This window comes from Gobius niger, assembly GCF_951799975.1.
Source record: "Gobius niger genome assembly, chromosome: 18".
In the NCBI taxonomy this organism is placed as follows: domain Eukaryota; kingdom Metazoa; phylum Chordata; class Actinopteri; order Gobiiformes; family Gobiidae; genus Gobius; species Gobius niger.
Window position 1 is genome coordinate 24,521,998 of NC_136869.1, and position 23,311 is coordinate 24,545,308.

Sequence of the window (23,311 nt, forward strand, 5' to 3'; positions counted from 1 at the left end):
CAGCACATATGAACTATGGTCTGTTATTTCCTCATACTGAACAGGCTAGTTGGTTGGTCTGTAGAAAGGGCTTTCAGCCATAAGAATACTGATTCAACCCTCCTCCACCATGCAGTATAGGCAAATATGCCAGTAAGGTTCTAATATTTGGTTCACCGTAGCTTTGTCTCAATGAGCTTCTGCAATGTCCAACGATCCAGTGTCTCATTCATTTTGCACCACTGTCCACTGCGCAAAGCCTTCTCCAGCACACCCCAAAGACTCTCAATGGGGTTAAAGGGATATTTCAGGATTTTTGACATAGGGCCTCATTTCCTAGTTATCCAGAGTGTTGCTGATTTCTGGAGATATTTTTTTTTGTAATTCATGCAGTTCTTATGTTTGACGAGTTTTGTGGTGTTAGGCTAGTGTAAGGCTAGCACTTTCTACAATATCAGCTAGCCTGCAGTAAAAACAGTGTTACACGCTCCACAGAGCACCTGAGGCAAATCACTTATAACACCAGACTAGGGCTGTGCAATTAATCGAAATTCGATTACGATTACAACAGTAAACGATTACAAAATTAGCATAATCGCAAAAAATCGATTTTTTATTTTAAATTTCTGGATTTTTGTCACTTTTTTGCTGGATTTTTGTCTTTTTTTGCTGGATTTTTGTAATTTTTTTGCTGGATTTTTGTCACTTTTTTGCTGGATTTTTGTCTTTTTTTGCTGGATTTTCGTCTTTTTTTATGGATTTTTGTCATTTTTTAATGGATTTTTGTCACTTTTTTGCTGGATTTTTGTCTTTTTTTCTGCTGGATTTTTGTCTTTTTTGATGGATTTTTTTAAAGGCAACAAATAATCGTTTGAATAATCGTGATTTCAATTATGACAAAAATAATCGTGATTATTATTTTTTCAATAATCGAGCAGCCCTACGCCAGACTAACCATACAAATGTCTGTGTCCATAGAATCATTTTAACCGTTTTGCATTTAAAAGAACTTATCTTTGAGCAGCATCAGCTTTGTGGTTGTATAAGCTACACAGCGGCGGAGTGATCTGCTAGAAAATAGTCCCTCAAAATGCGATCATTCATGTGATGCAAGGTCAGTTATATTCCAAACATGATTCTATGGACACAGACATTGATATGGTTAGTCTGGTGTTATAAGTGATTTGCCTCAGGTGCTCTGTGGAGCGGGTCAGACTGTTTTTAATGCAGGCTAGCTGATACCATAGAAATGCACTAGCCTAGCGCCACGAAACTCTTCAAATATAAGAACTGCATGAATTACAAAAAATCTCCAGAAATCAGCAACACTCTGGATGACTACGAAATGAGGCCCTATGTCAAAAATCCTGAAATATCCCTTTAAGATCAGAACTATGAAAAAGGACGTGTGCCATTAGGGAAGAAGAAATCCATTAATGGAGAAACCTGGTCATTCAGGAGGTTCCGGTCATCAGTTCTTTGGGCACATTTTGTTACTGAACCTAGACCTGACCAACTGCAGCAACCCCAGATCAGAAAAGTTAAATCCAGGTGGCCATTTTTTGGGGGGGCGGGTTGGGTTCAGGCAGTGTATTTGACTTCAGATCAAGACTTTCTCACTGTGATTACACCATGGAAGTCAAGGCCAAGCACAACAGTATCAGAGGCCAAAACATGCTCAGTAAGCCAACCCCACAACGGAAACAGTAAAGCCCCCATTATCCGTATGTACAATAATTATACCATAACTTTTCCCTCATTTCGCATTCGAGATTTTCGGAATGGACTCTCCCAAGTCCACCTCGACACACCCCCCCCCCCCCTCCGTTTTTCTTGGCTGTCTCCTGCAATACCCATTAGCTTTGTGCTTCTCACCTGACCTGCTCTTTCGCTGCGCCATTAGCATTTAGCGCTCACCTCCCTCCCTCCTCGGCTACCATTGCAGACTCATTATGTAAAACAAATGTGCGCTTAATTGACTCTCCCGGCCTTTTCCCTTCCTTCCGACAGCCCTTTGTTTCTTATTTTTAGCCGTGTCGAGCTAGCCGCGCCGGATAATTACACAGTTAAACGGACAAACACATTAGCGGCTTTACAACGCGGACAGCGGAGCGTAAAGATCGCGGTGTACGTCGCCTGCACCGGGCCGACGGGACGGACAGAGGTGCATACGGTAAAAGAATTAGCATTGCATGGATGGAGAGGATGATTTATAGAAGGTAAAAAGGCTCAGAAAGAGCCGCCCGGAGAATTGGAGTAATGTCCTAATTGGGCCTCCGGAGAACCGCGCAGAATACAAATGTAAAGATTGTCGGCGCGGCGGGGACTTTTCTGCACGAGACAAAGGTGACTGTATCAATAAAACGCGTTTTAATGCAATATCGACGCAGCGCTTTCGGAGCATTTGTTCAGACGGACGGGGCCGGTAATTAAATCTAAAAATATCAAGTGGATGATAAATGGCCACTTACATGATGAGTGAGTGCGGCCTGAGCCAATGTGGACAAAAGAGTATCAAGAGGCAGGGATGAAGCTCGGTATGGATTTCAATGTGAATCAGATGAGTGTTTGAGAATGTACAACCGCGTCTATTGGCAACCAGTTACACCTGAGCATGTATTTCTTGTGAAGGTTGTATTGTCTCTATGGGGTGAACGGCAAAATTATGCTTGTGGTCTATAGCGTGTACTTACAACCTTCAAACCTTGGCTACAGAAAACCAGGGGCGTAGCACCAAATTCTGGGCCCGAGGTACAAACTATCATTTTGGGCCCCCCTCTTATTTCTCGTTCTTTAACCACATAACAGTGGTTTGACAGTGCAGCTGATTTATTTTCTATTATAACTTTATTATATACAGTGACCTAAAAATCTAGATTAGTCCTGGATACTTAGTTCATTGTTTTGTTTTTGTTTGTTGTGTACTCGATGTTTGACTTGAAATTTCATCTGGATTGGCTTCAGTTACAGAAATTGAATAATCTTCAATCCCGGTAGTGATATAGATATTTAAATTGGTGGTGGAATATTCTGCATAATGATTATTAGCAGACCACATTAAACAGGACGACTGCACCAGGGACATGGGATATTTGTGCTGGGAATAACAAATGTGTGACTTTAAAGTAGGCATTAAAATGCTATATTGCAAAAAAGAAATCTTATATATATGTTGTCTCATGAACAAAAAAGCTCAAGGGCTTCAGCCTCATTTAGTCTCGCACCATATTTGAAGCCGGCTGAACCATTTGGCACATTTTTAAATTCATCCATTATTATTGTTTGTGCAAAATTCTGTCTAGCAACCGTTGTATTTCAGCCCGATTGTGTTCAATTCTTATAGTATCAATTATGAGGAAACTTAGAAAGTACAACACAGAACGCTTTTTGCAGCACTTTTTAGGGCCACCACCCAGCTCTGGGCCCTGGGTACACAGTACCCTTTATCCCCCCCAGTCCGACGCCCCTGCAGAAAACCATCAGGTCCATCCACTACTCCATCTTCAAAAGAAATCTCTAACCAAGGACTTTCCCGATACTGGGGTCTTTAACCAGGACTTTCTGGTTCTTCACTACCTGACCCCGGAAATGAAGTGTCCACCTGGATTTAACTAACTGTTCTGATGTTCTGATCTGGGGCTGCTGCAGTTGGTCGGGTCTAGGTTCAGTAAAACTCTGTGCCCTGAACAGCTTGAATGACCAGGTTATTCCAGAATAGACATCTTTTCCCCTGATGGCACAAGCATATCCATCCATCCATAAATATTGGGACATCGACTACATTCTTATCTTTTTGGCTCTATAAACCACCACAGTCGATATCAAATGAAACAAGATGTGCTTGAACAGCAGACTTTCAGCTTTAATTTGTGTCCCCCACTTTTGAAGGGACCAAAAGTAATGGGACAAGTGGCTGCTCAGCTGTTCCATGGCCTGGTGTCTGCTCTACCCTCAATATCCCATTCATGAGGAACAGATGAGAAGTTCATTTCATTTGTATTTTGGACACTGTACTGTAAATCTAAATGTGACTTGGAGAGCTATCACTGTCAATGAAGCAAGCCATTATTAGGCTGAACGATCAAAACAAACCCGTCAGAGAGACAGCAAACATATTAGGTGTGACTAAATCAACAGTTTGGATCATTATTAAAAAGAAAGAACACACCGGTGAGCTCAACAACACCAGAAGACCACGGATGACAAATGTGGTGGATGACCAAAGAATTATTTTCCTTGTGAAAAAAAAACCTACACAACAGGTCAGATCAGAAACACTCTCCAGGAGGTGGTGTGTGTGTGTGTGTGTGTGTGTGTGTGTCAAAGTCAACAATCAAGAGAAGAGAATACAGACGGTTAACCAGTTTACAGTTCTGAAACAATGTCCCAGGACAGATGAGACAAAGATCAACTAGTACCAGAGTGATCTGCTCATGATTCAAAACATTCCACCTCATCAGTGAAACATGGTGGTGCAGCATCATGGCGTGGGCTTGTCTGGGCCAATGGAACTGGTTCCCTTGTATTTATTGATAATGTGACAGTTGACAAAAGCAGCAGGATGAATTCTGAAGTGTTTGGGGGAATATTATTTCCTCATATTCAGACACCGCTTCACAGTGCAAAGAGCTTTTTAAGGCAAAAAAATGTAATGTTATTCATTGGCCAAGTCAATCGCCTGACATGAATCCAATTGAGCAGCATTTCACTTGCTGAAGGCCAAAGTGAGGGGAAAATGTCTCAAGAACAAGCTTATTTGCAACCAAATATTAAAAAGGGAAATGTTTGATTTATAATTGTTACTTTGTCCCATTACTTTTGGCCCCTTAAGAAGTGGGAGGTTCGCATACAAAAGGATTCCTACACCGTTCATCCGATCTGGATGTAAATAGCCTCAAATTAAAGCTGAAAGTCAGCAGTTTAAGCACAACATTGTTGTTTCATTTCAAATCTTTTGTGGTGGTTTACAGAGCCAAACAGTCGATGTCACAATATTTATGGACCTGACTGTGTTCCAAAATGACACCAGGATTCATCGGGCTCACCTTGTGAAAGAGTGGTTCAGGGAGCATGAGTTGGATTGCCCACCACAGACTCCAGATTGAGAATCTTTGGGATGTGCTGGAGAAGGCTTTGCACAATGGTCACACTCTCCCATCATCAATACTAATAATAACTGGTGAAACTTGACATTACACAATCTTATTAAAACAATACCAAAGCTAAACTGAATAAAACAAAATAACTAAATATCAGAGCGCTCGACTCTGGTTATTGTATTTTCTCCCATGTTTTCTGAGACTAAGGCTAGTTTCTCCTCCCCCCTCCCCCCATCTCCTGACCAAGACCTTGGCTCGAATCTGGGGAAGTGTCCCCGCTCGCCTGACAGGTTGGTCCAGTGGCACTGAAGCGTATATCTATTTTTGACAAGGTTCCTGCCACAGAAAAGAAAGCGATTGTCTTGTATTGCCCAAAGACACAGTACACATACGTCGGGTTTTGCTGCAATTGAACTGCCAACCAGTGTCAGTGTCCTTCACACCTGCAGCCGCTTTACCTCTGTGCAGAGGAGGACGGACATGAGCCTGTGATTGCAGAACTTGGTCTTTGCACTTTTGTCATTGCAACATTGTAAACCTGCTTTGAGATTCAATACGTTTCTGACACTAACCGAAAAAACAACCAAAATAAATGAAAAACTTTCTACCCAAGCTAAACACCAGGCAGTATGTAGTCAAAGTGCATGTTACAAATTATTTGGGATATTATTAGATTATTTGGATATGTTACAATATTGGCCAATATCTCTTCTACAACTTCCTCTGCCTCAGGGGAGAAACATTAGGGTGAAAATCAGTCACAAGTTGTGTGAATTTAAATGAAGCCTAGGCGTTAATTCAACCTGGGAGACGATTTTCAGCATCACATACCTCCAGCCAATGATCGCTTCCGAGAGGGCCACACCTCCACCTCAGCCATCAGCGTAAGAGCCGCACCTCCATAGCAGGTCCCGCTTTTAAGCCCCAGCAATCATGGTTCGTTCGCTTCCCAGCTGCGCTGCGACCCGCCTCCACCCCATCTCCACCCCATCTCCGCCTCTTCCATCCACGGCTTCTACCTGCTGCGGCTTCACGGGTCTTCCATACCACCACCAGTGTCCAGGCTCCGGGGGAAGGCATCCCTAACTACAAGCTGTTTATCCATACTGACTTTCATACATCGATGTCTACTGCCGGGGTCTGATGGCCAAAACTAATATACATGTCAATAAATCTTCCTAATCACCGCTTTCGTCTGTTTGAGTCTGTCCAGGTTGAATTGATATGTCGTCGACTTTCAGAACTACAAGAGACAGAGACTAACCCTTTTTGTTTTGGAATCTGCTGATTTTTGTCTTTCAATTGAGGTCCATATGAAGTAACTAAACATCCATCCATCCATCCATCCATCCATCCATCCATCCATCCATCCATCCATCCATCCATCCATCTTCTTCCACTTGTCCGTTGCCGGGTCGTGGGGGCAGCTGTTTGGAGCTGCCCAAATCACACTGCACCAGCCCCTATGGCTCCTCCTGCAGGTGGTGGGTCCACAGAAGGACGGCCTCACGATTCTAACTGGGCCTGTTGGTCTCTCATAAGGGGCTTCTGAACCGCTCTTTGTCTGACCCGTCACCTAGAACCAGTTTGCCATGGGAGACCCTACCAGGGGCACGAACCCCCCCGACAACAGAGCTCCCAGGATCATTCAAGGCAAGGCAAGGCAACTTTATTTATACCAGCATTTCGTACACAAGGCAACTCAATGCGCCTCAGGTGCTCAAACCCCTCCACCACGTTATGGTTGCGGTTCCAAGAGGGGGTAACTAAACATGTCCTGAATAAATCAGCTCTATGCCTCTCATACAACGCCCCCTGCTGTCACAGTTCAACACTGACACAGTTAGAAGCATCATACACAGGATTGGAGATGAGACATAAAAATAAAATAAAAAAATTGGCCCAAAAAATCGTTGGTTTATATCTGCATCGGCCTGAGAGAAACCCACATCGGTCAACCTGGATTAGATGTATTCCTATGACTGAAAGCTTTCCTATAAAAAATAACTTTGAGAGATTTAAAAAAAGATCACATCAGATGAAATTACTTCAAATATTGGCCCATATTATATTGGCTTCATATCAGTATCGGACCCCAAAAACCCCATCGGTCATTAGAATTCATGCATCTACAAACTCATACTTTCAACCAACAGACGCACTTGCACTTCTTCACTCCTTGTCCCGTGATTACTATGATACCCAAGGAGGAACCCTCCATCGCTGCGCGCATTCTAGCTATCAGACGTCTGAAATCACAGGCTCGGATTGACTGATGCGCGGGCAGACAAAGAAAGGAAAAATCCAAACCGTCTCGCAGACGGAAGGAGGCGAATGACACAAATCCAGGGGCCTCGCTTCGTCGTCCAAAACAATGCAATCACGCACAATCACTGCGCTGAATTGCTACCTACCGATTGAAATAGGCCCTGATGACGGCCCATCGGGGAGGCAGGGAATAAAAGAGGACGGGCCTTTTCATGCGGGGGAAGATGGACAGCTGAATATGCAGAGACGCGCAGAATGGAGGGAATGATCCAATTCAAGGGAAAGGAAAAGGGAGAGAGAGGGAGAGAAGTCGATTTAGGGACATCTGAGGACGCACACAAAGACCGGGCTGTGTCTGAAACCGCAAGCTGCATCCTAACCTCTTCAGCTGCATTCAGTGGAGGGGATACAAAAACTTCAATAACACACAAACTTGATCCGAATGGTGGGAAACTGCGTTGCGACCAAGCTGCACAGAATGGTATCAGCTGTTGCAGAATGGCAGCCTCGAACCAAGAGTTAAAGGGATATTTCAGGATTTTGGACATCGGGCCTCATTTCCTAGTTATCCAGAGTGTTGCTGATTTGTGGAGATGTTTTGTATTTCATGCAGTTCTTATATTTGAAGAGTTTTGTGGTGCTAGGATAGTGCATGTCTATGGTATCACTTATAACACCAGACTTACCATAGTTAGTCTGTGTCGATAATTAATCTTTGGAATATTACTGACCCTGCATCACTTGAATGATCGCATTTTGAGGGACTATTTTCTATCAGATCACTCCGCCGCTGCGTAGTTTATACAACCACGAAGCTGATGCTGCTCAAATATAAGGTGTTTTAAATGCAAAATGGTTAAAATTACTCTATCAACACAGACATTTATATGGTTAGTCTGGTGTTATAAGTGATTTGCCTCAGGTGCTCTGTGAAGCGGGTCAGACTGTTTTTAATGCAGTGTAGCTGATATCGTAGAAATGCGCTAGCCTAGCACTAGCCTAGTGCCACATAACTCTTCAAATATAAGAACTGCATGAATTACAAAAAAAAAAAAATATCTCCAGAAGTTAGCAACACTCTGGATAACTAGGAAATGAGGCCCTATGTCAAAAATCCTGAAATATCCCTTTATGGAACTCTATTCACAGTCTTTCCATGTGGATTTTGATTGTTCTCCCTGCATCCATCGTCCATCAATTACGATAAATAATCGATAAAAAACAATTAAAAACCACTTCAAGTATAAGTCCCTTTTGCCTGGTGTGAGCGCCTCTGATCCGCTCAACTACAAGCACTGCATGATGGAACTGCTGCATTTCTCGCAGTAAAAATGTGAATCTTTATAAGTAGCTGTTGTGCTAGCGGCACTGGTAGGTGCTCACCTTTTGCCCGGGCGCTGGTTGTGTGTAGACGGAGGGGGCAGGTGAGCATACTTAATTATAATCATATTTGTCCGGTAGTAACTATTATTTTTTTAATAAGACAAGAGTGAGGTCATTTTCACACATGTTGGAGCGTCTTGTGAGTCGAGCCGAGTCCGCCCTAGTTCCAACTGCATTCACTTCAAAGTTAGTTCAGTCCGTGTTCACACGCGCTCACACCAAACACGCATCCTCACCACATGACAACGATCAGCTGTTCAGCTAACTTATTTCCATGACAACAGGCATCAACCTGCACTTCCCTGATGTTACACAGCGGTCACTCCTCTCCCTCGTGGATAAATACAGTGAAGCTGATGTGCAAAGAGAGGAACTCTGAGATCACCTGTTTCAGACCGGCGTAAAGTGCTGCGCTTGGATTCAAACTGACCTAAAAGCACCGCTCTCAGGTCGACCTAACTAGAGCCTGTGTGCCCTAAGACAAAAGAAAACAAAGCAACTGACAAGTACAACATTGTCAAGTTTACACACTAATAATGACAACAGATGTAATAATCCAGATGTGATAGCATGGCACTGAGCCAGAAAGGGCCCCCAGATAGCCACAGATCTTCCATATTGTCCATGCGAATCTGTTTCATTTGTACTACAGACATAATTTCCTTGGGCCAGTGCTCAACATTTTGGGGATTACTGGATTTCCAGTAACCTTGCCAGCAGGCTGAATTCTCGTGGTTTTTAGGAGTTTACATTCACTGTTCGGACAGAACCAAAATTCGTGAACATTTTTGAAAAAAAAATCTGAGGCGGGTAATGTTTCTTCTTTCAATGATGACGACTCTTTGAACAACTAAGAGTGGCATTCAACAAAATCCAATTAGAAATTAAAAAAAAAAGTGCTGCTCTCATTTTGATGCTGCGTGTACATGAACATCCTTCAACCCTTATTTTGTTCAGGTTTAAGAGGCATATATAAGCAAGTACAGACATCTGAACACTGCCTATTATGAAGCTTTGATCATATCCACAACGTTCTTTTGAAGGCCTTCTTGAAGACACAAAACCCTTGTCTCTGAATTTGTACAGGGCCAAGAAGAAATCCATTAGCCCCGGCCGCCAGGTTCAAGGTTTGGCAACAAAACCAATGAATGGAACCTTCTTTTCTCCATGTACTCTTTTTAGAGTTGTTCCAAGTACTCGAACCGTCTGTGCACTTTGTAAAGTGTTTGATGAAAAAACATCATTGTAACATGGTAAAAAGCAACAAAAAATATGACAAATGTATTTGAATAACTTGATCATATTTTTCTTGGACAGTCTTTTAAAATGCACGTGAACATCTGGACTTCTCCCTCTTCATCCGTCACTAATGTTTAGAGCAGGGGCGTCAAACTCATTTTGGGTCACGGCCGAAATTCAGCTCCCACGGCGGGTCGCGGGCCACATATAAGAGAACATTTCTCCAATAAATTAATTATAAGCTGTGATTTAGGTCAAAGCCCCAACTTGACTGTAGCTTCATTAAACGTCACCGTTCGAGGGCGTTCTCGAAGATCCAGTCTGTCAGCCCCACACTTAGGGTTGCCAGATCAAATGACTAAAGCCATTTTGGAAGTAAACTAAACTGACTCAACAATCACTGGTCCTAATTACTGCCAGTGCATTTGTGGGGGTCCTTAGCTGTCTTGGCTCGTGTCCTCATCTGCAGCTTAAGGCAGTTGTACGTGTGCCCTTTTTAAAACCACTAACAGCTCATCCTACACACATTACCTTTTAAAGTTTTCTCAAGTACTCGAGCTGTCTCTGGTACAATATAAAAACTTCCAAGGGGACGAGCGCACACTTCTTTGACCCCATCACCGTAGTGGGTCTGCGCCGCTGTTTAGATCCGACAAAACTCAATGAAGATCACCGGGGCGTAAAACAGCCGCGCGCGCCCTGATGGAAGTGCTCTTTCCCGGCTGTTTTACGAGCGCCGACGCAGCCGCCAGGTGACTGCTCCCGCCTTAAAGGGTATGTAAATGAGCGCGCATTTACAAGCGCCTTCGCTAACATCTCGACATATGGCGCGACAGGACGAGCGCCGTTGACCTTGATTTTAACTGCAGTCTCTACAAACCTTTAAACAGTGACCTTAGTGGGGGGAGGAAGTAGGAGTAAGATCTTTTCTGGAGCTTTTAACAATGTTGTGTTATCGTCAAACACATGCCAGGAGGGTCTTCAGCGCAATTTTCAGTAAATGTCCGCACGCTCACTTGTCCACATACAAATAAACGTCATATAAACCTGATGGAGATCTGGTTCTGCCCATGGTCAAAGTCTTTTTAGTATGTTTTCCGATAACAGTACTACATTTCATTCCAGCTTTGCTTCCCTTGACTTGAGAAGAACCAGATGTCGAAACAAGACCATGGCATTGACCTTGATTTTACTGTAATCCAGACAAACGTTAGGTTGGGGCCTTGGTGGAAGGAAAAAACAGTTGGAGGGTAGAGCGAGAGAAATGTTTAAGCCAGTTCAACCAAAGAGAAAAGTGACCCTGGCAGGAAAACGAGAACACTCCACAGAGAAAAGGCGTCGCTCGGTCCGGGAATCCAAGGACCTTCTTGAGCCTTGAATGCACAAAGATTACACTTTAATTACAGGTGCGACAGGTGTGAATTAGTGTTGGTCAGGGAAGTGCGTGGACAGAGCTCTTCAGTTCCACACATTGGTCGTGAGACGCACTTGGTTCCATTGAGTGATTTACCGACGGAGCAATATTCTCAAAGTTCGATCTGGCTTTTGTTTATTTGTGCCTCCCACCTACAACTATGAAACTACTTTTCTTGGGGCAAAAATATTTTCAATTTTATGTTGTGTTAGTTTGCTTGAAATAATGGAAACAAAAGAATTATTTTGCTCATCTTCACTCCTTTTTCCTCCATCTAACCCGAGCCAACACATCATCTCTCACTCCCACAGACGGAGTGAACGACTCTCTTCAGGTGTGCACTGATTTCAACAACAATGTATTTTCAATCTGCTACATTGGCACGTGGGAGGGACTGCTTGTCATCTTAAGTAAATATCTGTAAATGTGTGGAAAGTTTTCTGAAGTTCTAGAGGCTCTAAGTTCGTCAGGGCAGTAATAACTGTTTTCTTTTCTATGTATTGTAAGGACACAAAAATAATCCTGATCTCAGTGAGGCTTGATTTTCAAGCAGTCATGCTATAGGAGGCCCAGGGCATTGTACATATTGTACAACTGATTAGAGAAAGCAGACTGAAGTAAGGAAAGAGCAATCACAGTCCTCTGCAGCCCCTATATGCATCTGATTTGTAATTATGGTTACACTTTGATTTCAGCTAAGATGAGGGCTTTGCTTTTAAAGCAGTACTAAGTAACTCTTCCCCCTAGAGGCCATAAGCGCAACTGCAGGTGTCGTAGCAAGTTACGATTTTTTAACTTATTAATTGTCTTGGAGAGTAAATACTACGCTGACAGGAAAGGTGAAGGGAGAGAGGGTTACTGTGCATCCAATTATACAATGGAAATATTTCTTTTCACTCAAACTTTGCTGTAAATACTGTTTAAAGTGACGTTAGCCCGCAGTTAGCTTTGCCCGTTAGCATATTAGCTTCTTCTTTGTGATTCCATTAGTGTGTATTGCTTTCTCCGCACCGGTGGCAGTCAAGTTGCAAACATTGTTTTCTGGCCAGAGACACCAGGGGGAGATGAAAGACCCTCCAATCATCCCATAAACACTTGTATTACCCCCACAGGGACTACGGAGAGGATTTATTAAGGTAAACACGTTACTTAGTACTGCTTTAACTTAACTTTAGCTTTGTAAGAGGCTATGAAAAGAAAACGGGCAACATTGCATTGATAATTAAAAAGAAAAAATACTAGATTCTTCAATACGTTAAAGGAAGAGGCCACCGTTTTTACATTCTGAGATATGTTCTTACCTGAGCTTAGAGGAGTTGATGCGTCTGGTCATTGTGCGTGCGCTCAGTCACCCAAATATTATTAGCATTCAGCCCCCCCCAGTATAGGTATAGCTCCAAACTGGGCTGAAGTTATAAGCTACCAAGCTGTTCCACATTTTTCCAATTTAAATACAGCTACTTTTTTCTAAGCGGATAAAAAAGGGCACTATATGGGAGCACTTTGACTTTACTGCGCAGACATTGATGTGCTCCTAAGGTATTATTACGCCTGACAATATAGTACTTCTTTTTATCCACTTAGAAAAATTGGAAAAAAAGTTTAATTCTGTGTAGCTATACTTGGATCGTGTGATGTTTCATGTAACTGTATTTAACATTTACTGTACATGGAACAGTTTGGAGCTATACCTTTGCTGGGAGAGGCTAAATGCGAACAACATTTGCGTGACTGAGCGCATGCACAAAGACCAGACAGGTACGCATCAACTCGTCTAAGCTCAGGTAAGAACATATCTCAGTATGGAAAAACGGTGGCCATTTCCTTTAAGTGTGACATCACACACAATAAAAAGCCATTTACGGGTCCAAACTGTGGAGAGTTCCATAGACAAACATAGCAAAAAAACAAAACAACTTTATCTGAATCTCCTGCTGAAAATACAACAGACAAAAGGCCCTATTAAAATAATACATCTCCATTTCTCTCAACTTACAGTATATAGTGCTTTTCCATGGACATTAGGCACTCAAAGCACTCAGACGTATTGCACTTTTTAATGTAAATTGTAAAACTGCTTTCAACTGTACAAAGCAAAGAAGTAATTGAAATGCATTGGTCATAAAATCTACAGATCCAAAACTGACCCCTGTGGTACCCCTGCAGCCTGCCCATGCGGCAAAAATCTGAGCCAACACCAATCGTTTTCATTATTTCACCGGCTGTAACAGCCAAAACTTCATCTAAATTGAATTTCACAGACGCTCTGCAAATATAGCTCATACTAAATTCATCCACACCCTTCCGCCCGATCGGCAGAGCGTCGAAACCTGCGAAATTTACGCTCCGATGAAGCTATGAGTGACTGGAATATTGCATGAACTGAAGGTGTGGATTTCGCGCGTCCCTCTTCCCGGTGGCTAGAGCAAAGTCGATCAGCTCTCTTAAATACTACGGGCTGCTTCACTCGAGTGGGGCTGCGGCGTCCTTTGACAGTGCACTGACAACACCACTCAAGCCTCGAGAGCCGGAGTCCCTCGGCATCTCACAGAGCACTTCTGAAGTCAGGCTTTAACCAGCGCTATGGCTTATTAAGTGTTGGTTAAGAAGTGGAGGACGAGTGATGTGGAGTGTATGGTATTTAAAGTACAGCAAAGTACAGCATTATAAATACATTGTTCTAAGATTTTCTAAATTGTCAACTCAAATGAGAGTCAGCATGATTTTCAAGTCTTTAACTGGTAGAGGATCATTTAAATGTGGTGGAAAAAATCTCCCAGTGATAACAGTATTTTTTTCAAAAATAAATCCACTGTTCCAAATGATTACGCAACTCATCGTTTCAATACATTTTAAAGCTTGTAATTAACTGAAAATGGTCATTTGTTGAATTTGCAGCATTAGGAGGTCATATTTACTGAAATCAAAAGCTATTTCAATCAAAAACATCTTAACAGGTCAAGTTATATTTTGCAATAGGAGCCCTTGTGTGATAGTAGCTTCACAATTCTTAAATCCATTAAACTTGTGAGTTTTTGGACAGTTTCTGCTTGGATTTCTTTGCAGGATGTTGAGGCTCCAAAGGTTCTCAATAGGGCTGAGATCAGGGGAGGAGGGGGTCCACATCATGAGTTTCTCTCCTTTTATGCCCATAGCAGCCAATGATGCAGAGGTTTTCTTTACAGCAGGACATGGTGTGTTGTCATGCATGAAGATGATCTTGTTCGGGAAAACACGGCTCTTCTTTTTGTAGCATAGAAGACAGTGGTCAGTCAGAAATTCCACATATTTTTCAAAGGTCATTTTCACACCTTCAGGGAGCCTAAAAGGGCCAAAAAGGGCCGGCCAGCTCTCTCCTCATGATTCTGGCCCAAAACATGACTCCGCCCCCTCCTTACTTACGTCACAGCCTTGTTGGGACATTGTGGCCATTCACCAACCATCCGCTACTCCATCCATCTGACCATCCAGGGCTACACGGCCTCATCAGTGAACAAGACTGTTTGAAAATGAGTCCTCATGTATTTCTGAGCCACTGCAGCCGTTTCTGTTCATCAGCTTCAATTAACCATTTAGGGGAGGCCCGGATAGAAGGTTTATGCACAACTGCAGCCTCTGGAGGGTCCTACACCTTGATGTTCGGGAGACTCCAGAGGCACCAGCAGCTTCAAATACCTGTTTGCTCCTTTGTAGCAGCTGTTCTCTTAATCTGATGTGTTTGTCTGGCAGAAACCGTCTGAATCAGCCACAAATCTCTTACCTGTACGATGATAACGCTTAATCTTTCATGAAATATCAAAGGTTTTCATACCTAGACCAAGGCATTCAACTATTTCACGCTTTTCATCAGCAGAGAGATCATTTTTCTTTCCCATATTGCTTGAAAATGATGATCTGCTTAATAAAGTGGAACATCCTTTTTTAGTATTTTTTCTCTTAACTGGTCTTAACCTGAAAACTAATCATCCCAGGTCTCTGAGATTGATGTCAGTGATTCAAAGAGCCCCGAGACACAATACCATCCATGAGTTTCATAAAAAAAACTTTTTTGTTTTTTTACCTTTTTGACACAAAAATACAATTTGCATAATAATTTGGAAGGCAGTGTAAAGTGCTTTGGGTGTCTTGAAAAGCGCTCTATAAATCCAAGAGAAGGACGTGGCCTCTTCATACGATTGCTCACTCGTGGAAATATGAACAGATGTGTTATTGATGATGAGAGTAAAAGTCATTGAGCAACGCCTGTGAACTCCAGCAAATACCTCAAAAAGTAAAATCCCTCCAAAAGCTTCAGATCTCCAAACTGTAAACTGATTCCAGACTTGTAAACACGGCCGCGCGCTATTCAGCCTGCAACGGCCGAGTGGAGTGCATTCACCGCAGAACGGAGAAATGTAAGGGGGGTGTGGGGAGGGGGGGGGGGGACTGCCTGCCTGCCCGCCCCGCCTCGCTCTGACCTCGCCGAGACCTTTTTACAAACAACTCTGCTTTGGTGCACTCTGGCCGACACGCATATAGCCTCCTCTGCTTTGTAAACGCTGCAACATCGCGCACAAAAGAGTCGGCCCCGCGTTAATTTCACTGACCTTCACCTGGATCTAACCCGGAGAGAGGGAAAGACTCGGGCTGAATGTGGACGTGAAGCAATTTAGGTTTTTTTTTATGATTTTGGGGAACTGTACCAACAATTCCAAAACAAAAATGAAAGTGAGTTGCTTTGACGAGTTAAGATGTACTTGGCCATTTGTCCGAGATGATTTCACTTGTTCGGAGACGTTTCTGACTCGAGTGGTTTCAAAACACTTTGTCTTTATTTCAGAATCATTTCTTTGCCAATGGGGAAGGAAAACTGCTTTTGTCCCATTGGCAGTTTTACTTTCCTTCTTCAAGTAAAATTAGGTACTAAAACCTTAAAGAAACAGGGGCATGCTGGGACATCATTTCTAGGGCCCGACCGATATGGATTTTTGGGGTCCGATACCGATACTGATATGAAGGGGGTTGGCCTGGCCGATATATAGGCCGATATACTAAGTAATTTATTTTCATGTTTCGGTAACGCTTCATATTAAAGGGGCTAGATGCAAGTTAGCCATTTTATGCTCACTACTGCCACCTCAGGTCATACGTGTAACTGCACCTTCTATATTAAGCTTGTTTATGACGGCACTTCCTTTTTGAGTGACAGTGCAGGATTTTAGAGGCAATTGTGGTGAATAAGTCTGGGCTCATTCTACACATTAGGACATTGTTGGAACATGTAGGGGGAGGAAAATACATAATTTTAACATTTTTAAACTCCTTATAGTCCCTTTAAGGTGTGCTTGTTAAGTATTGATATGGTACTACTGAGCATTCATAATATGCTTGTAAAGTATTAACACACTGGTTCGTATACTTTTATCTGTTAACATACTAATAGGCCATTAACAATCAGCTTATTCACAGCCGAACCCTAACCTTAACCCATACCCTAAAATGATCACTAATGCTAATTAATGCTTAATGAGCACACCTTAATCTAAAGTAATGTTTTCTGTTAGTTTTTTCTCTAAAATAGCCTATAGAGGCCAATAATGTTTTTTTCTAAGGCCGACACCAATTATTGATTGGCCGATGCTGACATGCACCATTGATATTTTGGGAAAATGTCTGGTCTATAATCCGTGTATGATGCTTCTAAAAATGTCTGCAGGGGGCGCTGTTTGCTTAGCAGGTAATTTAGACGAAGCTTGTGTGAACGACAAAAATCAGTCGATTCCAAATAAAAAACAAAAAACGGTAAGTCTCTCTCTTATTGTTACGAAATTATACACAAAATGCATAAAATAGGCAGAGACGTCTGACCATATATTCTCTGCTCCCCTGAGGCCGAGGGCGGTATCACTCATTTAAAGCTCTGACTGAGCTCTTTCCAATGCAGTTTTGATCACTTACGGTTATCAGCATTTTTATTGGTCGATATCAGCCGATATCTGATATTGTAAAATACCTCATATCATATCACTTGCAAATGTCTGTCATGTTTTAGCCTTTCAGACCTCATGGATCACATAAATTAACACGGGTGCTAATTAAAAAAGTTACTGCGTTGTGTTTTCATAGAGCGTTCGGAAGTTGTTTCAAATGTCATGAGAACTAAAAGATGAAACTAAAAAAAACTACTTTCAGCTTTCTATTTTCACAAAAATCCATCACTTTTTTGGTGCGTGTTTGTGAAGCCTTTTCACTTTTTAATTAAAAAAAAGATCTGAAATTAAACAACAACACAAAACTAATTAATTAGTTTTTAGTATGAATTTGATTTGATATCGTCTGTTGTGAAAAGGTGTGCAAAACAAACGGCAAAGGCAGATTGTACGATTTCACTGCTTTAGTAAAAGAAATGTGAGGCCACATGGGTCAGTTTGCAGCGGGAGTTGGGTTAGCCACGATTGGGGATTCCTAAGTTGACTAAGCAGCAGTGGAGTAGTTTTGGTTCCAAGAGGAGTGTTTTTAATCATTCATACAACAAACCAGCAGCATATCATTTGTGAAATCCAGTCAAATATCAACACAGACTGTTCAAGTACATGTTATAAACCGGATTTGCTGCCCTAATAAAGGAGTCCAAGTCACTTTTTATTATTTAAACGGCTAATTGTCAATATTAGGCCATTTATCTGTCTCCAGGTCAAAGGTTAAAAGGTTAAAAGGTTAAAACAAAATGCCAGTTGTTGTGTGACCGTCTCTTAATAGTTGTGGGATTGTTGGACTCTTACCCAGCAGAGTGACGATGCAGCCCAGGATGGCCATGAGGGCGCCGGTGCTGAGGCCGGTGGAGGTGTAGGCGATGGCGCCGCAGGACAGGGCCACGCCATCGGCGTCGCATTCACACACGCGCACGGACAGGGTGTTGGTGCTGCTCAGGGCGGGCGTCCCGCTGTCCACGATCAGCACGGGCAGGCGGTACACGGGCTGCTCCCTCCTCTGGAAACCACCACGCTTGGTCAGGACGGACGCCGTGTTGTCTGCAGACACACCAAGAGAACAGAGATGAGTCCAAGTACAGCCTTATCCAAAGTGCATTAGTTATTTGAACTGGTGGGAGCTGATCACGCAAACGTGGTGCATTAAAGGGTGGGGGTTTGGGTGCCGTCTTGATCTTTGACTCTCAGAGATACTAAAGGTCACGGCGCAAACTCATTTATATATCAGATTAGTGCCACAAACTGTTTGTGATGATAAATGATGGGTTACTCTTTATTTTACCCTACCCGTGGTACATTCTACCTACCAAATGTAGTACAATCTGTACTATTGCCTATGTAGTACATACAATGGGCAGCTCCTGCAAGACTTACTCAAAAACAAAACTGCAAAACAAAAATCCCCTGATGAAAGTCTGCTCCAGTCCACTCTGATCAACATAGACCCTCCATGTTCTGTCCAAGCAGTTTGAACGGCTGCCCTCAGGACACAGACTCCGGACTCCAGCCTGTTGGAGGGAGACCACCTTTGTGCCCAGAACTCTCCGGCTCTACTGGGGACTACGCACACTGCCGGACTAACTTACTTAATGTTGTTCTGTGTGTGCTGTTAAATGAATGTTCTAAGCTTCTGCCCTTTTAAATTGCCCCTCAGGGATAATTCAAGCTATTTGAATTGGATTAGGGGTTAAGGCTAATGTCTCGTTACATGATGTACCTCCAAAACTACTAATACATATTATTCCATTAAGTATGTGACCCATAAAAAAATAACCTCTTATCAAACTTTCAGCTTGCTTTTTTCATGACATAGTTTTGCGTGTGTTTGTGAAGTCTTGTCACTTTTTAATTAAAAAAGATCTGAAATTAAACAACAACATAAAACTAATTAAATTGTCACGAATGGTCACGTCTAAATAACGCTTTCTACCTACACGGGCACTCAAGGAACCACTCACTCATTCACATTCTCATCCATGGACACAACGACAGTGTGCAGGATTCGAACCGCTGAATGTATCAAGGGTAGTGCAAAACAAAGTGTTACCATCAGATGCTACATGCTATTAAAAGACAAAGAAATACAAGTTTTAAAAAGTTTATGACCAGGGTGCATCTAAACAGTGTAAAGAAGCTTATCAAGAAGCTCGTCGTCAGCCGTGACAAGGAGTATCCAAATGTGTGTTAGGAGGGAGGGATTTGCCGTAGAACTACAGTCTGAAGTGTCAACAAACAAGGAAAGTATTCTTGGTCAGGAAAAAAGTCTAAATGTAAACCCATGCTTGATTCTTACTTTTTGTAGTGTAGGTTCTAAATATCTAAAAATATAAAGCAGGTCATGCAGCATTAGAGCCACAGCAGCATCTGAAGGTTATACTATAGGAAATCTTTGTAGCACAGACTCCCAGACAAAGGCTTCACAAACTCGGTTACAAAGGTTTCACAAACTCAGTTACAGAGGTTTCACCAACTCGGTTACAAAGGTTTCACCAACTCGGTTACAAAGGTTTCACCAACTCGGTTACAAAGGTTTCACCAACTCGGTTACAAAGGTTTCACCAACTCGGTTACAAATGTTTCACAAACCAGGTTACAAAGGCTTCACCAACTCGGTTACACAGGTTTCACCAACTCGGTTACAAAAGTTTCATGAACTCGGTTACAAAGGTTTCACCAACTCGGTTACAAAGGTTTCATGAACTCGGTTACAAAGGTTTCACCAACTCGGTTACAAAGGTTTCACCAACTCGGTTACAAAGGTTTCACCAACTCGGTTACAAAGGTTTCACCAACTCGGTTACAAAGGTTTCACCAACTCGGTTACAAAGGTTTCACCAACTCGGTCACAAAGGTTTCACCAACTCGGTCACAAAGGTTTCACCAACTCAGTTACAAAGGTTTCACCAAGTTGGTTACAAAGGTTTCACCAAGTTGGTTACAAAGGTTTCACAAACTCGGTCACAAAGGTTTCACCAACTCGGTCACAAAGGTTTCACCAACTCGGTCACAAAGGTTTCACCAACTCGGTTACAAAGGTTTCACCAACTCGGTTACAAAGGTTTCACCAACTCGGTTACAAAGGTTTCATCAACTCGGTCACAAAGGTTTCACCAACTCGGTCACAAAGGTTTCACCAACTCGGTCACAAAGGTTTCACCAACTCGGTTACAAAGGTTTCACCAACTCGGTTACAAAGGTTGCTCAGCACCACAGCAGCATCTGAAGGTTATACTATGGAAATCTATGAACTTATGACAATGTTATGCACTTTTGTTTACATTTTACAAGAACGAAACTTGCACCACATGGATCATTTGCATAAGCTCCACAGTGAAAGAACAGGCGCTAATGCAGCAGCCGTCTGCGGTGAAGATGCAGCCTGGGATTCACTGGCCAGAGATACAGTAAATTGGATCTCAGTTGGACGTCCCCGGTTACATAAATGAATAGAAGCAGAGCTATCAACAGGTCTCTGAAATAAATATAGATACAAATGTAGAAGGTGTTCTCACCAATCTTTGCGAAAGCCAGCATCCCGCTGCCAATCTCAGCTAACATTCACAGCTCTACTCTCACACTCTGGTTTATTTCCACTGGCTTCTTTTTTCCGATGGACTCAAACGTGTCTTTGGTCAACGGAAAGCGGCTGGAGTACTGAGAGACGGGCCGACTCACTGAAGCCCTAACGACCCAATTAAAATCAAAATGGTACAAGAAAGGAAAGCAAAAGTTATCAGTGAGTTACATCAGAGGGGACGCTAAAGTTACTGAGCGCCATTAGGGAACAACCGGTATCTGCGGACAGCGCTACAAGGCGACAAAGTGTCCAACAACTGGCCAGAGTGGTTCAGAAGGAGACATTACAAACTTTGTCTTTGTAACCGAGTTCGTGAAACCTTTGTCTGGGAGTCGGTGCTACAAAGGTTTCACAAACTCAGTTACAAAGGTTTCATGAACTCGGTAACAAAGGCTTCACCAACTCGGTTACAAAGGCTTCACCAACTCGGTTACAAAGGTTTCATGAACTCGGTTACAAAGGTTTCACAAACTCGGTTACAAAGGTTTCACCAACTCGGTTACAAAGGTTTCACAAACTCAGTTACAAAGGTTTCATGAACTCGGTTACAAAGGTTTCACAAACTCGGTTACAAAGGTTTCACCAACTCGGTTACAAAGGTTTCACAAACTCAGTTACAAAGGTTTCACCAACTCGGTTACAAAGGTTTCACCAACTCGGTTACAAAGGTTTCACAAACTCGGTTACAAAGGTTTCACCAACTCGGTTACAAAGGTTTCACAAACTCGGTTACAAAGGTTTCACAAACTTGGTTACAAAGGTTTCACCAACTCGGTTACAAAGGTTTCACAAACTCGGTTACAAAGGTTTCACCAACTCGGTTACAAAGGTTTCACAAACTCAGTTACAAAGGTTTCATGAACTCGGTTACAAAGGTTTCACCAACTCGGTTACAAAGGTTTCACCAACTCGGTTACAAAGGTTTCACCAACTCGGTTACAAAGGTTTCACAAACTCAGTTACAAAGGTTTCACCAACTCGGTTACAAAGGTTTCATGAACTCGGTTACAAAGGTCTCACCAACTCTGTTACAAAGGCTTCACCAACTCGGTTACAAAGGCTTCACCAACTCGGTTACAAAGGCTTCACCAACTCGGTTACAAAGGTTTCACGAACTCGGTTACAAAGGTTTCACCAACTCTGTTACAAAGGCTTCACCAACTCTGTTACAAAGGCTTCACCAACTCGGTTACAAAGGTTTCACCAACTCGGTTACAAAGGCTTCACCAACTCGGTTACAAAGGTTTCATGAACTCGGTTACAAAGGTTTCACGAACTCGGTTACAAAGGTTTCACCAACTCGGTTACAAAGGTTTCACAAACTTGGTTACAAAGGTTTCACCAACTTGGTTACAAAGGTTTCACCAACTCGGTTACAAAGGTTTCACAAACTCGGTTACAAAGGTTTCACCAACTCGGTTACAAAGGTTTCACCAACTCAGTTACAAAGGTTTCACAAACTCAGTTACAAAGGTTTCACCAACTCGGTTACAAAGGTTTCACCAACTCGGTAACAAAGGTTTCACCAACTCGGTTACAAAGGTTTCACCAACTCGGTTACAAAGGCTTCACCAACTCGGTTACAAAGGTTTCACCAACTCGGTTACAAAGGCTTCACCAACTCGGTTACAAAGGTTTCACCAACTCGGTTACAAAGGCTTCACCAACTCGGTTACAAAGGTTTCACCAACTCGGTTACAAAGGTTTCACCAACTCAGTTACAAAGGTTTTACCAACTCGGTTACAAAGGTTTCACGAACTTGGTTACAAAGGTTTCACCAACTCGGTTACAAAGGTATCACCAACTCGGTTACAAAGGTTTCACGAACTTGGTTACAAAGGTTTCACGAGAAAGCGCTGGAATTTTTTGTTAATACTTTAGGTCAAATGCGGAGAATAAATGGTTGAAATACAGGGAAGAAACCGTATTCAGCCTCTTTGATATGACTGCATTATTTTCCCTAATCGAAGCCAACACCAGCCGACGAGACATGGCGCGAAAAAAAGGAATTTTTGAGTTTGAGTATATATTCAAAACTGTTTGTCCAGCTATTTCAACTTCACTCTGTGTCTGCCAAATGTTAGCACTTTGGATTAACATAGAAATCCCAATATGAAGCAACCAAAAGCAGTCAATAGATATAGCCTGTAAATCACGAGCTGTCAGTTCCTTTTGGGTGAACATGCGAGCGCAGGGCGGTCAATCACATTGATACGTGCGGTGGCGATGCATTGCTCTGCTCGTTGAGCTCAACAAAGAGAGCGCCCGGCTCACATGCTCGAGTTTGTAAGAGTGATTCCAATTCTCATCTTTTTTTTTTTTTGACAGGAGACCCACTGGGGAAAAACAAAAATTGGCGGGAGCCTGATGAATCCTCGCATT

The 23,311-nt window shown here is 42.6% G+C and overlaps 1 protein-coding gene across 1 annotated transcript in view; it reads right to left on the reverse strand.

The window, feature by feature from the left end:
• Positions 1 to 23,311, reverse strand: part of LOC306977553 (cadherin-7-like) — a 368,395-nt gene that overhangs the window by 9,542 nt on the left and 335,542 nt on the right. Inside the window, exon 10 of the mRNA XM_079575930.1 lies at positions 18,144 to 18,392. Within this exon, the coding sequence (XP_079432056.1) occupies positions 18,144 to 18,392 (249 nt within the window). The remainder of the gene's footprint in view (positions 1 to 18,143; positions 18,393 to 23,311) is intronic.